Source organism: Macaca nemestrina, chromosome 15, assembly GCF_043159975.1.
Source record: "Macaca nemestrina isolate mMacNem1 chromosome 15, mMacNem.hap1, whole genome shotgun sequence".
In the NCBI taxonomy this organism is placed as follows: Eukaryota; Metazoa; Chordata; class Mammalia; order Primates; family Cercopithecidae; genus Macaca; species Macaca nemestrina.
The window spans coordinates 96,658,118-96,672,297 of NC_092139.1; the positions used below are offsets into that span (position 1 = coordinate 96,658,118).

The following is a 14,180-nucleotide window of genomic DNA, read 5'->3' on the forward strand; positions in this document are numbered from 1 at the left end:
CCAGCTACTCGGGAGGCTGAGGCAGGAGAATGGCGTAGACCCGGGAGGCGGAGCTTGCAGTGAGCTGAGATGCGGCCACTGCACTCCAGCCTGGGCGACAGAGCGACACTCCGTCTCAAAAAAAAAAAAAAAAAAGAATCACCCTGAGTTCAAGTTTGGGCTTCACATTAAGCAGCTTCCTGACCTCAGGCAAGACATCTGGCCTCTCCCAGGCCTGAGACCCCTAATGTCTTTAGTGGCAATAACAGTAATGGTGGTTGCCCACACCCCGTACCATGGGGTGGTCCTAGGACCATGAGGGACGATGAGTGTGCAGTGGCCAGCTCGTGCTGTTGCTCCTGCATCACTGTGTCATTAAACAGGGATGGAGGGACACTGGCGTCTTTGAGTCCGATTCTTTTCTGCAGACTCCTGTGGTGCCCAGTCAGGCAGAGCAGTGGGGAGTTGGGAGCGGGGCCTTTACAGGAGATGGGCCATTTCACACAGATAGGCAGGTCAACCTCTGCCGCCGCAGCTGAGTTTGGGGGCAGGGTTGTGAGAATGGGCACCTCGGCAGGTGACCAAGCCTGCTGCTTCAGCCTCTGCCCGTTTTAAAAATCCCTCCAGCCCCTGACACCAGTATGCTCAGCCCTGCCTACTCTGTTTCCTCTGCTTGTCCCCAGAACAAAAGGGAAACCCAAGTGCGGTGTGTGTGGAGACCAGCAACCTTTCACGTGGTCGGCAGCAGAGGGTGACCCTGCCGGTGCATTACCCCGGCCGCGTGCACAGGACCAACGCCATCCCAGCCTACCCTACTAGGACAAGCATGGACTCCCACGGCAACCCCGTCACCTTGCTGACCGTGGACCAGAACGGGGAGCAGAGCCTTTATTCCCCGCAGACCCCCGCCTACATCCGCAGCTACCCACCCCTCCACCTGGACCACAGCCTGGCCGCTCACCGCTGCGGCCTGGAGCACCGGGCCTACTCTCCAGCCCACCCCTTCCGCAGACCCAAGTTGAGCGGCCGCAGCTTCTCCAAGGCAGCTTGCTTCTCCCAGTATGAGACCATGTACCAGCACTACTACTTCCAGGGCCTCAGCTACCCGGAGCAGGAGGGGCAGTCCCCGCCTAGCCTCACGCCCCGGGGCCCGGCCCGTGCCTTTCCTCCCAGCGCCTTTCCTCCCAGCGGCAGTGGCAGCCTGCTCTTCCCCACAGTGGTGCACGTGGCCCCGCCCTCCCACTCCCACCTGGAGAGTGGCAGCACGTCCAGCTTCAGCTGCTATCACGGCCACCGCTCGGTGTGCAGTGGCTACCTGGCCGACTGCCCGGGCAGCGACAGCAGCAGCAGCAGCAGCAGCAGCTCCGGCCAGTGCCATTGTTCCTCCAGTGACTCTGTGGTAGACTGCACTGAGGTCAGCAACCAGGGCGTGTACGGGAGCTGCTCCACCTTCCGCAGCTCCCTCAGCAGCGACTATGACCCCTTCATCTACCGCAGCCGGAGCCCCTGTCGTGCCAGTGAGGCGGGGGGCTCGGGCAGCTCGGGCCGGGGGCCTGCCGTGTGCTTCGAGGGCTCCCCGCCCCCCGAGGAGCTCCCGGTGGTGCACAGTCATGGTGCTGGGCGGGGCGAGCCTTGGCCGGGCCCTGCCTCTCCCTCGGGGGATCAGGTGTCCACCTGCAGCCTGGAGATGAACTACAGCAGCAACTCCTCCCTGGAGCACAGGGGGCCCAATAGCTCTACCTCAGAAGTGGGGCTCGAGGCTTCTCCTGGGGCCGCCCCGGACCTCAGGAGGACCTGGAAGGGGGGCCACGAGGGGCCGTCGTGTGCCTGCTGCTGCGAGCCCCAACCCTCCCCACCCGGACCTAGTGCCGGAGCAGCTGGCAGCAGCACCTTGTTCCTGGGGCCCCACCTTTACGAGGGCTCCGGCCCGGCGGGTGGGGAGCCCCAGTCAGGAAGCTCCCAGGGCCTGTACGGCCTTCACCCTGACCATTTGCCCAGGACAGATGGGGTGAAATACGAGGGCCTGCCCTGCTGCTTCTATGAAGAGAAGCAGGTGGCCCGTGGCGGCGGAGGGGGCAGCGGCTGCTACACTGAGGACTACTCGGTGAGTGTGCAGTACACGCTCACCGAGGAGCCCCCGCCCGGCTGCTACCCCGGGGCCCGGGACCTGAGCCAGCGCATCCCCATCATTCCGGAGGATGTGGACTGTGACCTGGGCCTGCCCTCGGACTGCCAAGGGACCCACAGCCTCGGCTCCTGGGGTGGGACGCGGGGCCCGGACACCCCACGGCCCCATAGGGGCCTGGGAGCAACCCGGGAAGAGGAGCGGGCTCTGTGCTGCCAGGCTAGGGCCCTGCTGCGGCCTGGCTGCCCTCCGGAGGAGGCGGGTGCTGCCAGGGCCAGCTTCCCTAATGCCCTCCAGGACACTCAGGAGTCCAGCGCCACGGCCACTGAGGCTGCAGGTGAGAGCAGGAAATGGCAGTAGATCAGAGCAGGAGTTTCCATCAGGGTCGTCTCCTCATCTTCTGTCTTAAGCGTTTTCTGAGTGACTTCTTTTTTGCCCTTAGTTTTAAACACCGTCTGAGACTGAAGACTTCCAAGGGTTACTCCTCAGCCTAGCCCTCCTCCCTTGGAGTTCAGACCCTTTGAGCCCTCTGCTTCCACAATCTCGGGATCTCTCCTCCAAGATGCCTGCAGCCTGTCATGTCCACAGCAGTGCTCTTATTTCCCCCTCTGCCCTGCTTCCCATCCACATGCTCACACCAAAAACCTAGCACCAGCTGAGGGTAGTGGCTCATGCCTGTAATCCCAACACTTTAGGAGGCCGAGGCCGAGGATCACTTGAGGCCGGGGGTTGGAGACCAGCCTGGCCAACGTGGCAAAACCATGGAGTCTGTTCATGACTCGCAGGGCTGGGATATTATATAGGAGGCACTTCGTAAACATTATCGTTACTCAGTACAAAAATTAGCCGGGGGTGGTGGCAGGTGCCTGCAATCCCAGTTGCTCGGGAGGCTGAGGCAGAAGAATCGCTTGAACCTGGTTGGCAGAGGTTACAATGAGCCAAGATCAAGCTACTGCACTCCAGCCTGGGCGACAGAGCAAGACACTGTCTCAAAAAAAAAAAAAAAAAAAGGCCGGGCGCGGTGGCTCACGCCTGTAATCCCTGCACTTTGGGAGGCCGAGGCAGGCGGATCACAAGGTCAGGAGATCGAGACCACGGTGAAACCCCGTCTCTACTAAAAATACAAAAAATTAGCCAGACGCGGTAGTGGGCGCCCGTAGTCCCAGCTACTCGGGAGGCTGAGGCAGGAGAGTGGCGTGAACCTGGGAGGCGAAGCTTGCAGTGAGCCGAGATTGCGCCACTGCACTCCAGCCTGGGGGACACAGCGAGACTCCATCTCAAAAAAAAAAAAAAAAAAAAGGCCGGACCCAGTGGCTCACGCCTGTAATCCCTGCACTTTGGGAGGCCAAGGCGGGTCAATCACTTGAATTCAGGAGTTCGAGACCAGCTTGGCCAATATGGTGAAACCCCATCTCTAAAATACAAAAAAAAATTAGCTAGGCATAGCGGGCACCTGTAATTCCAGCTACTCGGGAGGCTGAGGCAGGAGAATCGCCTGAACCTGGGAGGTGGAGGTTGCAGTGAGCCGCAATCACACCACTGCACTCCAGCCTAGGTGACAGAGCAAGACTCCATCTCAAAAACAAAAAAAAAGCCTAGGACCCATCCCTATGCCCACCCTGCCCCTTGCACTCCAGCCTCCTGGGCTTCTCAACTTGTCTGTGAAGGACCCCAGTTGTTTGTTTTTGCCTCAGTCCATGAAAATGAATTCCCAGAAAATGAAACTTAGCAAAAGACATGTAAGATACCAGTCCAGATATTTTATTATTAGATTCAACAGACATCAGATTGCTACAAGATTTCCAAATATGCTGCCTCAGTAATAAACTGTGGAGTCTAGCACCTCTGAGTAGCACTGCAACAAGATCTACCTGCAAAGTACATCCCAAATATATCTACTTCTCTGCACCCTCATTGCTATCCCCTCAGTCCAGCCCCATTTTCCTCTCCAGGACGGAGGCAATAACCTCTGACTGGTCTGCTGTCACTGGTCTTGCTTTCTATTCCGCCTGGAGCCAGAGTGGCCTTTTTTGAAACATAAGTTGACGTCTTTGTGCTGGAAAATCCTTCCATGACTTGCCATTACCTTTAAAATCTTAAAAATGTTGGCCAGGTGTGTCGACTCACGCCTGTAATCCCAGCACTTTGGGAGGCTGAGGCAGGCAGATCACCAGGTCAAGAGATCGAGACCATCCTGGCCAACATGGCGAAACCGCATCTCTAATAAAAATACGAAAATTAGCTGGGCATGGTGGTGGGCGCCTGTAGTTTCAGCTACTCAGGAGACTGAGGCAGGAGAAATGCTTGAACCCGGGACACAGAGGTTGCAGTGAGCCGAGATCGCCCCATTGTGTTCCCACCTGGCAACAGAGCGAGACTCCATCTCAAAAAAAAAAAAAAAAGTTAACTTCTGGCCCAGTGCTTTGGAAGGCCAAAGCAGGATCACTTGAGGCCAGGAGTTGGAGATCAGCCTGGGGAACAGAGAATGAACCTATCTCTTTTTTTTTTAATTAGCTTGGCAGGGTGACACATGCCATTAGTCCCAGATACTCAGGAGGCTGAGCCCAAGAGATTGGCTACTCACTTGAGCCCAAGGATTGAGGCTGTAGTCATGATCTCACCACTGCACTTAAACCTAGGCAACACAGCAAGACTCTGTCTCAAAAATTAATAATAATAAATGTTAGCATCTCAGTTCTGTGTGATCCAGCCCCTGCCAGCCCATCTGATGAGCTGGTTCACTCTCCTTGCTTGCTGCTTTCACCCTCTGTGGCCCCGTCTTGTTCTCCCCATATGCCAAGCTTACTCCAGCTCCCAGACCTCTCCACTACTTCTGTCCTCCAAATCTTAGATTAAGCGACACTCCAGCCCCCTCTGAGATCACCTGCACACCCTCTGTTCACTTCCTGTTATCCTATTGCTAAATTACTTTCTCTTAAGGTCCGTAAGCTCTGTGAGGGGGTCCTCTCTCCTGCTTTTCCCAGGGCCTGACGCACACTGGACACGCAGTTACCATCTCTAATATATTGGGTTTTCATGCTACCTAAGGGCTTCTAGAAAGCTCTTAGTACATCCAAATGAGAGAGGCTGGGTCTCCAGCGGGCACCTGTGCTCTCAGCACAGATGGAGCCCCTCTGGGAACTGGAGCCTGCTTCAGCCCTTTAGCATACACAGGCCTGCCACACGCTGGGGACAGGGCCACCTGAGTCCCTTGCCTGGTCCCATGTGTGGTGCCAGCTCCCTCCCCTGATGATTGTTCTCTCTCTTTCCCAGGACCGAGATCTCGCTCAGCAGACAGCAGCAGCACCGGAGCCTGAGCTCAGGAGGAACTCTTAACCTGGAAATGGGGAACTGTATGGAGACTCCAAACTGACTTCCTTCAAAAAACAAAAACAAAAAAATTTTTTAGCTTTGACAAACACACAAAAGTGGTAATAAAGAGAGCCCTCCTTGTCAACCCAAAATGTGAGCCCCCTGTGGCAAAACCACCCCCTACCCCATTAACAAATCAACAGACAAAATTCTCCGAGTCCTTTGCCTCTTTTGATAACATGTTGTTGTTCTGTTTTGTAAAGTGTGTGCTTGGGGTTCTGAGGTGTGGGATTCAGTTCTCTGCTTTTTTTTTTTTTTTTTTAAGATATTGTATGTAAATGTAAAAAGTTATTTAAATATATATTTTAAAGAACCCTAACTGCCAACTTTTGCTGAAAAAGAAAAAAAAAATCACTGCTGCATTAAATGAACCACATCATGTGTAGATACTGTTGTCTCCCTGGAGGGAGCTCAGGCCTTTGAAAAGCTCAGGGCTTCACCTGCCTTAGAAAATGAACCAGAAACTTGAAGTAAAGCTAGTTGATATGGGTACAGGCTCTGAGTGCAAAGCTGCCTCTTTCTTTCTCGTGGCAAATGCCAGTGTGTACTATTTCAGGTCTCAGATGCCATGCCCCTCCAGCCCACGCCTTTAGGCAGGTGATGGCAGCAGCTAGGAATAGGGTGTACATGATCTGCAGCCCTGTGGAGCCAGGTCAAGCCGCTGCTACGAAAGCTCCAGGGTGATGGGGACAATTCTGCCCAGTGCCCTCAATCTGTCCCCTCAGGTCATGGTCCCAAGTGAAACAACAGAGTTCACAGCCCTGGTCTTGGCTGAGGTCCAGGTCATAGTAAGGGCATGTTCTTGGGACCCTCAGCCTGAACTCTGACCCTCGGGGCAGGGAAGAGGAGGCTGTCCCCTTTGGTTGTCCTGACTTTGGAGTCCTTTGCAAAAATGTTTTGGGCTCCCTGCCACTGGCTGCAGAAATGGCTCGACGGGGTGTGTGGGGACAGACACCCAGAAGGAATGTACTTTTGTGGCCTTGGTGTCCAACGGGGCTGGGGGAGAGTGCTCTCCACTGACCCAGCGGCACACCGATGTGCAGTGCGCATGCGTCTGTGTGGGGGCAGCCACACCCCTCGGCTGCTGCTTCCTTGGGCTGCCTTTCTAGGGGCATGTGCCTGGACCTACGAGGTCTGCACTGAGCTCCATTTGAATGATACCTTCCCCATCCCGTTTCCCCATGGAAGCACCGCTTCAGGGTTATTCAGTCCTCTGCCTCATGGCTGAAACTGCTCATCTCGTCTGCAGATGTCTACTATCCTGTCTACCTAATGCACTATTATGTATTGATTCTCCATGAGACAGAGAGAGAGACTATCAGATAGTTTACACCCAAAGGGTAGGTTTTTGTATATTTTTCCAGCCTTTTTTATTAAGGGGAAGGGGAGAGTTTAAAAGCCCAAACCGTTGTGGTTTTAAGGTGTTTCATTTTTAAAAGGGAGAGAGAATCTATTTAAAGCTATTTCAGATCAGGGATTGTCATCCTTTTTGTCCAATGTGTTCCTTGTTCTTTAAAAAAAAAATTTTTAGAGGGAACTAATCATATTAGTCCTTGTGTTCACTAACTCTTCTGGTCACTTGTATTTATTCATTCATTCATCAGATATTTGTTGCCATCTGAAAGAACTGGCCTATTGGGTCTGAAAGCTCGCTTGAGAATAGGAAACTTGAGACCTGGCCCCCTGTGGGTAGGAGAACAAGGACCACCTGGATTGCCAGGTGATGGTGCTGGTCTTTCTCCAGTCTTGAACGAGAATCTCTATCAGAATGTTTTTCTTAACCTCAGTGTATGATGAGGAAATTTACTTATCTCTAGCTAGGATTTGACATCTATTCCAACATCAAATGATCAAAACATTTGCCATTGAGGCTTCACTGGTGAGATCCGTCCTCCATCCTCGGGTGCAGTCCCTTGAGGGCTTCTCCTCGCACTGTGCCCCGCACACCTGTTACCGAGGGTGTGAGAAGCGCCTAAGCTGGTGACATGTGATCTGGGACGCCTTCATTTCTCGGGCCAGGAGTAGCAGCTGCTAAGGACAACAGCTTGCATTACATGGTTTTAAGGAAGCGGGATCTGACTTTTAATATGAACTGCAAAAAGCAGCTTCTCATTGAGATTTTGTTGTTGTTTGTGGGGGGGGTTTTGTTTTGTTTTGTTTTTAATGCCTTTGAGTGCATATTTTCTTCCTCGTCTGAAACCGAACTCCCAAAGTGGCTTTCTTTAGCCCTGGCTGGAAAACCACCCCTCAATAGCCTTAAGCAATAAATAGATGAGTACGGAATGTGGCTTCCACTGGGCTTATTAAAATAAGTGTGTCTGGTTTTCACTTGAACCAGTGATAACCGCAGATGGCAAAAGAAACCCATTTAATTTTTGTAGCTTACAGGTGGTAGAAACAAAAATGCAATTTTAAAACCTTAAATACCAAATACCAACCATTGTCTTTGTTTGTTTGTTTGTTTTTTGAGACGGAGTTTCGCTCTTGTTGCCCAGGGTGGAGTACAGTGGCGCAATCTCAGCTTACCGCAACTTCCGCCTCCCGAGTCCAAGTGATTCTTCTGCCTCAGCCTCCCAAGTAGCTGGGATTACAGGCATGCACCACCATGCCCGACTAATTTTGTATTTTTAGTAGAGACGAGGTTTCTCCATGTTGGTCAGGCTAGTCTTGAATTCCCGACCTCAGGTGATCCACCCGCCTCGGCCTCCCAAAGTGCTGGAATTACAGATGTGAGCCACCGCGCTGGTAACACCAACGATTGTCTTTTAAATTTGTGTTCGCCTCTCAGACAGGGAGATCACCAGAATAAAATAACCAATGGTCTTATTTTTTTCACACATAAATCAAAAGAAATGCCCTCTTTGAAGTTTTAAGATTCCACCAATGACAGATACCCTTTTAGGTGGATTCTTGAGTGGTTTGTAGTGGTTTTATAGCCATGGAAACTGGGAGTATCTCATTTTCTACTGAGAACCCCTGCCCCCAATCCCTCTAAGTTGGGGTGTGACAGTTGGGCATGGTTAAGTGACCCAGCCCTGGGTGTAGGACAGCCATGTACGGTGAAGAGTTCTAGAACCAGCTAAACGTGGAAGTTTGGGTATTTACCAACAAGGTACCTCTTTACGGATGCAGCCCCAGTAAGCTGGCTTTAACCTCAGCTCCTTCCCCATCTCCTCCTAAACCCAAGCCCTTTTATAAAATAAAGCCCCATCTGTCCCACTGCTCACATATTTATGTGCTGCTAGTCTCTACTCGAAGTTTGTGCAGGACTAATGCTTTTAAAATGAGGTCTAAAAAATTACTAATCGAGAATATTATTCTTTAAACAGAACTGCCTTTTTCTACTCTTTATGTAAACTCTTTCTATTGTGTTGGTCTAACAAGGCACTATTTTAAAATTTTTTAATTTCTCCCATAGCACTTAAAAGAGATTTTGTAAAGACTTTGCTGTAAAGATTTTGTAATAAAATGGTCTAAGGGCTCTTTTTCCAACATTACCATTTTTTAAAAATGTTTTAAAAGCTAGAAAACAACTTATGTATATTCTGTATATGTATAGCAGCACATTTCATTTATGGAAATATGTTCTCAGAATATTTATTTACTAATATATTTATCTTAAGCCATGTCTTATGTTGAGAGTGTGACATTGTTGGAATAATCATTGAAAATGACTAACACAAGACCCTGTAAATACATGATAATTGCACACAGATTTTACATATTTGCAGACCAAAAATGATTTAAAACAAGTTGTAGTCTTCTATGGTTTTGTAACAAATTGTACAAATGACTGTAAAAAAAATACAATTTTATCAAGTATGTGTTATATGTCGTCATTGCTCTGTTCAGTAAAAGTCTACAGATTCAACAAGGGGAAGTTCGCATGGGGCAGTACTTTTAACTTCTACTTGCCCATGGAAGCGTTCATACAACTTTCTCTCCTGTTAATATAGAATCCAGGTTATTGAGGGTTTAGGCAGTGTCACAGGAGAGCATCTGTTATAGGGTGTGTGGGTTTATATCCTTGTGAGAATGGTAGGCTTTCTGCTCAGCCCTATGTAGAAGGAGCTAGGGAGAGTGATAGTGATCGAGCCTAGTGGTCCACTTTTTAAAAATCGGGAACCATATGGCCAGCCGTGGGAGCTCATACCTATAATCCCAGCTATTCAGGAGGTTGAGGCAGGAGGATCTCTTGAGGTAGGAGTTGGAGACCAGCCTCAGCAACATAGTGAGACCCCATCTCTCTACTAAAAGAAAAAAAAAAGCTATACATGTTGGGGTCCACATGTAGTCTTAGCTACTCAGGAGGCTGAGGCAGGAGGATTGCTTGAGCCCAGGAAGTCGAGACTGCAGTGAGCTATGATCATGCCACTGCACTCCAGCCTGGGCAACAGAGCTGTCTCAAAAGAAAGAAAAGAAAAGGAAAGAAGGAAGGAAATAAGGAACCATAGCCTGAATGTAAAACATCTGCTTTATCTGTCAGGCCTTTTCCTACCTGGAAGACTAACAGACCCTCAAGGCCTTGGAGGAAAAAATACTCCCAGCATCTACCCCTCAAAATGACCTAATCATGAGTGGAAAGGGACCGTTTGGTCTTGAGCGAATCTGGTTCCTCTTTGTTTCCCTGAGAGGGTGTCACTAATTTGTAAAGCACTCAGATGACAGGGAAGGTGCAAAGTTGTGTTTATTTTTCAGATCTCTAGCAGAGAATACCCTAATCCCATGAGTTCCTGTTCCTATTTTTTGCTCTTTAACTTGGGCCATTTATTGAGTACAGGCTCCTCGTGGACACCTGGCCGCTTCCTGCCAGGGAACCGGTCCTTCTGAGCACCTTCAGAGATGGCACCCTGACTGCACAGAGCCTCCCAGAGCTTTTGTTTAATGGCCTTGCCCAACTCCAGGCTGTACCTCTTGGGGGTCCCTGAAGGATTCCACAGCATTGGCTCTACCACAGCGTGGTACAGAGCCTGGTAACCCTCTGTGGGGAGACCGTGGATGGTTAGCGTGTCCTCCGACAACTGCTGTCTCTTTTGGGTTTCAGGAAGCAACACTGGGCCCTTCCAGGCTGCTGTCCCACTGTCTTGGGGTAGTGCTTGGGTGGCAGCCACATGTTCAGCATATCTGTCCTCAAGATCTTGGCGGACTGTCAGTTTTTTCTCCTTTGAACTTTCTTTACTCTAGCCAGGAAGAAAGCAGAGAAGTCAAAGCTAAAACTTGAGAGGGGAGCTCAGAATAATTATCTGGGATTTGTGTCCCAGAGTCTTGGTTACAGCAACAACCAACATTTGTCTAGCATGTTCTAGTTTACTGAAATCGTTTATGTACATACCAGTGCGTGTGTTCTCCATAACCCTGTGAGGTCAGCAGGAGACAGCTTTAAAGGCAAAGAAATTGGAATTGGTTTGCCCAAGGCCACACAGCTAGAAGGTTAATAACCACAGCTGTCATCTATTGAATACCACTCAAGATGCTAATTATTTACCCTCTGCCAGGCTCTGTTCAAAAGCCTTTTGCATGTATTGACTTATTTAATCTTCATGAAGCTCTGTGAGGGAAGGGCCATTATCCTCCATTTAATATGATAATATCAAGGCACAAAGAAATTAAGCCCCAGGTCGTCCTCAGTTATAGTCAGAGTTGGGATTTGAATCTTGATGGCCTAGCTCCAGGGTACACTGAGCTCTGCTGGCCACCATGGGGTAACAGACCTGGACTCCAATCAGGCCTTCGTAGGTGAAGTTCTCCATGTGGACGCTCACAATCCAAATCTATAGCCGACCACTGGTGTGTGTGTGTGTGTGTGTGCGCGCGCACACAAGCACACACTACCCATATCCTAGCCTTCCTTCTCACCCTTATTTTTCCTTCATGTCAAGTCTGTGGTTGTGAAAGCCACCTCATCCTTCTCTAGAACTAAGCATAGTATAAATGATATGGTATAAATGATAAATAGCATGACCCCACAATCAGGGGCATTCTTCCACTCTAACATGCTACACCTCCTCCCCACATTCTGTCTTCAACTTTAGGATTTCCTTCACTTGGTATTGATCTTTGGTTTTTTTTGTTTTTTGTTTTTTGTGTTTTTTTTTTGAGACAGAGTCTTGCTCTGTTGCCCAATCAGGAATGCAGTAGTGCAATGATGGCTCACTGCAGCCTCAACCTCCTGGGCTCAAGTAATCCTCCCTCCTTAACCTCCCAAGTAGCTGGGATCACAGGCATGTGCCATCATGCCTGGCAATTTTTTTTTTTTTTTTTAGTAGAGATGAGGTCTCCCTATGTTGCCCAGGCTGGTCTTGAACTCTCTGAGCTCAAGCGATCCTCCCTACTTGGCCTCCCAAAGTGCTGAGATTACGGTAGCTGCACGCCATATAATCTCAACCATTAGTGTTCTCTGGCTTTATCTTTTCCCTCCCCTCGCCCGTCACATTTTCCCCACCACTGGCCCTCATCTACCTCTCTAATGCCTCCTGCAGGCCTCCTGTGCCCTGCTGGCCGCTTGCTCTTGGAACTGATGGAGTTTCTTTTCCTGGCCTGCTGGGTGGCTTTCATCACTGAATCGTCCTTGTGTTTTAATCTCTTGGAGAGTTTTGCTTCTCCACACTTGCGTGGTGCTGGGCAGCACTTATTCTTCAGTTGCCGCCTGAGTACAAGCTTAACCAGGGAGAAGGAATTGGCAATTAATGGGTTCCTTACAACTTCCCAAGAGGAAGTGGTAGCTGGTGCTGTGGCATTAATGTTCTGCTTTGCACACGTTCTGGCCATCCAGATGTTGGTGAGAGCTGGTGAGTCCACATAGCAGTCCTGAAGCCTGGTATTTAATAAGATGGACTGTCGGAGTCCATAGATAGGGATGCTGGGGTCTTGTCTCACATTGATGGGGTGCTAGAATTATAAGAGGGAGAAATGAATTTTAAAAGGACCGTTCTTCAGCAGAGAATAAAAGATCTACTTTGAAGGCAAAATGTTAACATCTTTTTATAGGTCATTCCTTCCACCCAGTTCTTAGAATTTTACTATATGTCCTCTCCTGCTCACTAAAGCCTTTTATACCAAGTAGGGAGGAGATAGTAACTCCACAAGGTTACAGTAATATTCAGGCTCTCAAAGAACATAGCATGCTGGGGCAGGAAGTCAGGGGTCAGGGAGGGTTCACGAGGAATTGAAGGCAATTCCTGCCTGCTGGAAAATATGGAAGGCAGGGTCACTCAAGACTTCATATGAGCTGTAGACACTCAACTATGCTGCAACACAGACATGACAGCCAGTAAGTTCTGCCAAACCCTGAATACGCTTTACACTTTCTTTTTTATGGTGGGGGGGGTGCGGGTACGGAGTTTAGCTCTTGTTGCCTAGGCTGGAGTGCAATGGCGCGATGTCGGCTCACCGCAACCTCCGCCTCCCGGGTTCAAGTGATTCTCCTGCCTCAGCCTCCCAAGTAGCTGGGATTACAGGTATGCACCACCACGCCCAGCTAATTTTGTATTTTTAGTAGAGACGGGGTTTCTCCATGTTGGTCAGGCTAGTCTCGAACTCACGACCTCAGATGATCCGCCTGCCTCAGCCTCCCAAAGTGCTGGGATTACAAGCGTGATCCACCACGCCCGGCTGAATACACTTTCTAACCAACGGCCAGGTGCCAAGAAGAGCTCATTCACAGGGAAATCAATATCCTCTGGGGACCATAAAAGCAATATGAAAACATTAATGCTGCGGGCCTCCATTTCCTAGGGCCAACTAAGAGCAACAGAACAATTTGGATAGATCAGAATCACATATTTAAAGAGACCTGGCTTTCTTAGAAATGTCATCTATAGAAATAAAATCACCTTACCATATTTCAGTTGCCTTAAATTTTATTTTCGCTAGCTTAGTAGGGGGAAGAAATATGTATTTTCTCTTTCCCTTTTCTCGCTCTCTGGTTTTTTTTTGTTTGTTTGTTTTGTTTTGTTTTAATATTTCTAGTCACCTGTCTTTCTCTGCCTCAGTCACGTATGGGCAAATTGCTGTTTGTTTAGATTTGGGCTTAATGCCGGCAGCTTTGAGCCATTATCTCTAGTATTTGTGATGTCACTTTGGTTTGTGATGTGGGTGTGGGTGGGTGTTACATCATCAGACTTTATAGTTAAATTATGTGGGAAGAAGTTCTATATGGTTTTGTTTCTAGCCTCAGAAACTTCTGAAGTCCTCATTTCCCCCAAAATGGCTTGGATGAATTTTGAAGATCTTCATGTTCTTATGAAGTATGTTTTGCAGGAAATGTAGTCGAATGTGCAGACCAGATTTGGGGATACACGTAGTGAGATGCATCCCTACATGTGCAAAAGTGCCCTCCTTCATGTACATAAAGGAGGCACTGTTAAGTTCTCAGAATAGCTGCCAAGGTTAGGGACCAGAAATGAAAGAACACGTTCCTGCAGCCCTGGGCACCTTTCCCTGCGTGTCTCTCCCAGGAAGACTACATGGTTTCTGGAATGTGGTTTTATTTTACATCCCATGGCAAATGCAGTAATTAGAGCTGTTAGCAGTGTCAAGGGCTTGAAACGAGAACAAAGCCGCCTCTTCCTGAGAACTCTTGGGCAATGCCTCACTCCTTATCAGGTGCTCGTCCTGTTGGTGGGTTTGATTTTTTTATTTGTAAAAGGCCTCGGGAGCCTCCCTCCTGAGGGGGAGGAGAGTGAAATGATGGAAAAACAGAGTA

The 14,180-nt window shown here is 49.4% G+C and overlaps 2 protein-coding genes across 9 annotated transcripts in view; one reads left to right on the plus strand and one right to left on the minus strand.

Annotated features, from left to right (window-relative positions):
* The window catches only part of LOC105487279 (zinc and ring finger 3), a 177,084-nt gene extending 167,786 nt beyond the window's left edge, over positions 1 to 9,298 (plus strand). For 6 of the 7 annotated variants that reach the window (XM_011750729.2, XM_071080339.1, XM_071080342.1 and 3 more), the window contains exons 8-9: positions 663 to 2,441; positions 5,378 to 9,298. In XM_011750729.2, the coding sequence (XP_011749031.2) occupies positions 663 to 2,441; positions 5,378 to 5,421 (1,823 nt within the window). In that variant the 3' untranslated portion in view covers positions 5,422 to 9,298. The remainder of the gene's footprint in view (positions 1 to 662; positions 2,442 to 5,377) is intronic. The other variant, XM_071080343.1, reaches the window with a different exon arrangement.
* Positions 9,299 to 10,145: 847 nt separating this feature from the next.
* Positions 10,146 to 13,527, minus strand: C15H22orf31 (chromosome 15 C22orf31 homolog). Of its 2 annotated transcripts, none has more exons than XM_011750725.2 (3): positions 13,449 to 13,527; positions 11,936 to 12,364; positions 10,146 to 10,656 (listed from the first exon to the last, which is right to left on the minus strand). In XM_011750725.2, exons 2-3 carry the CDS (start codon positions 12,242 to 12,244, stop codon positions 10,216 to 10,218), a joined length of 750 nt encoding a protein of 249 aa, XP_011749027.2. In that variant the 5' UTR covers positions 12,245 to 12,364; positions 13,449 to 13,527; the 3' UTR covers positions 10,146 to 10,215. The 2 variants fall into 2 exon arrangements, with proteins under 2 accessions (XP_011749027.2, XP_011749026.2); XM_011750724.2 differs by having other exon boundaries at positions 13,314 to 13,451.
* Positions 13,528 to 14,180: the final 653 nt, after the last annotated feature.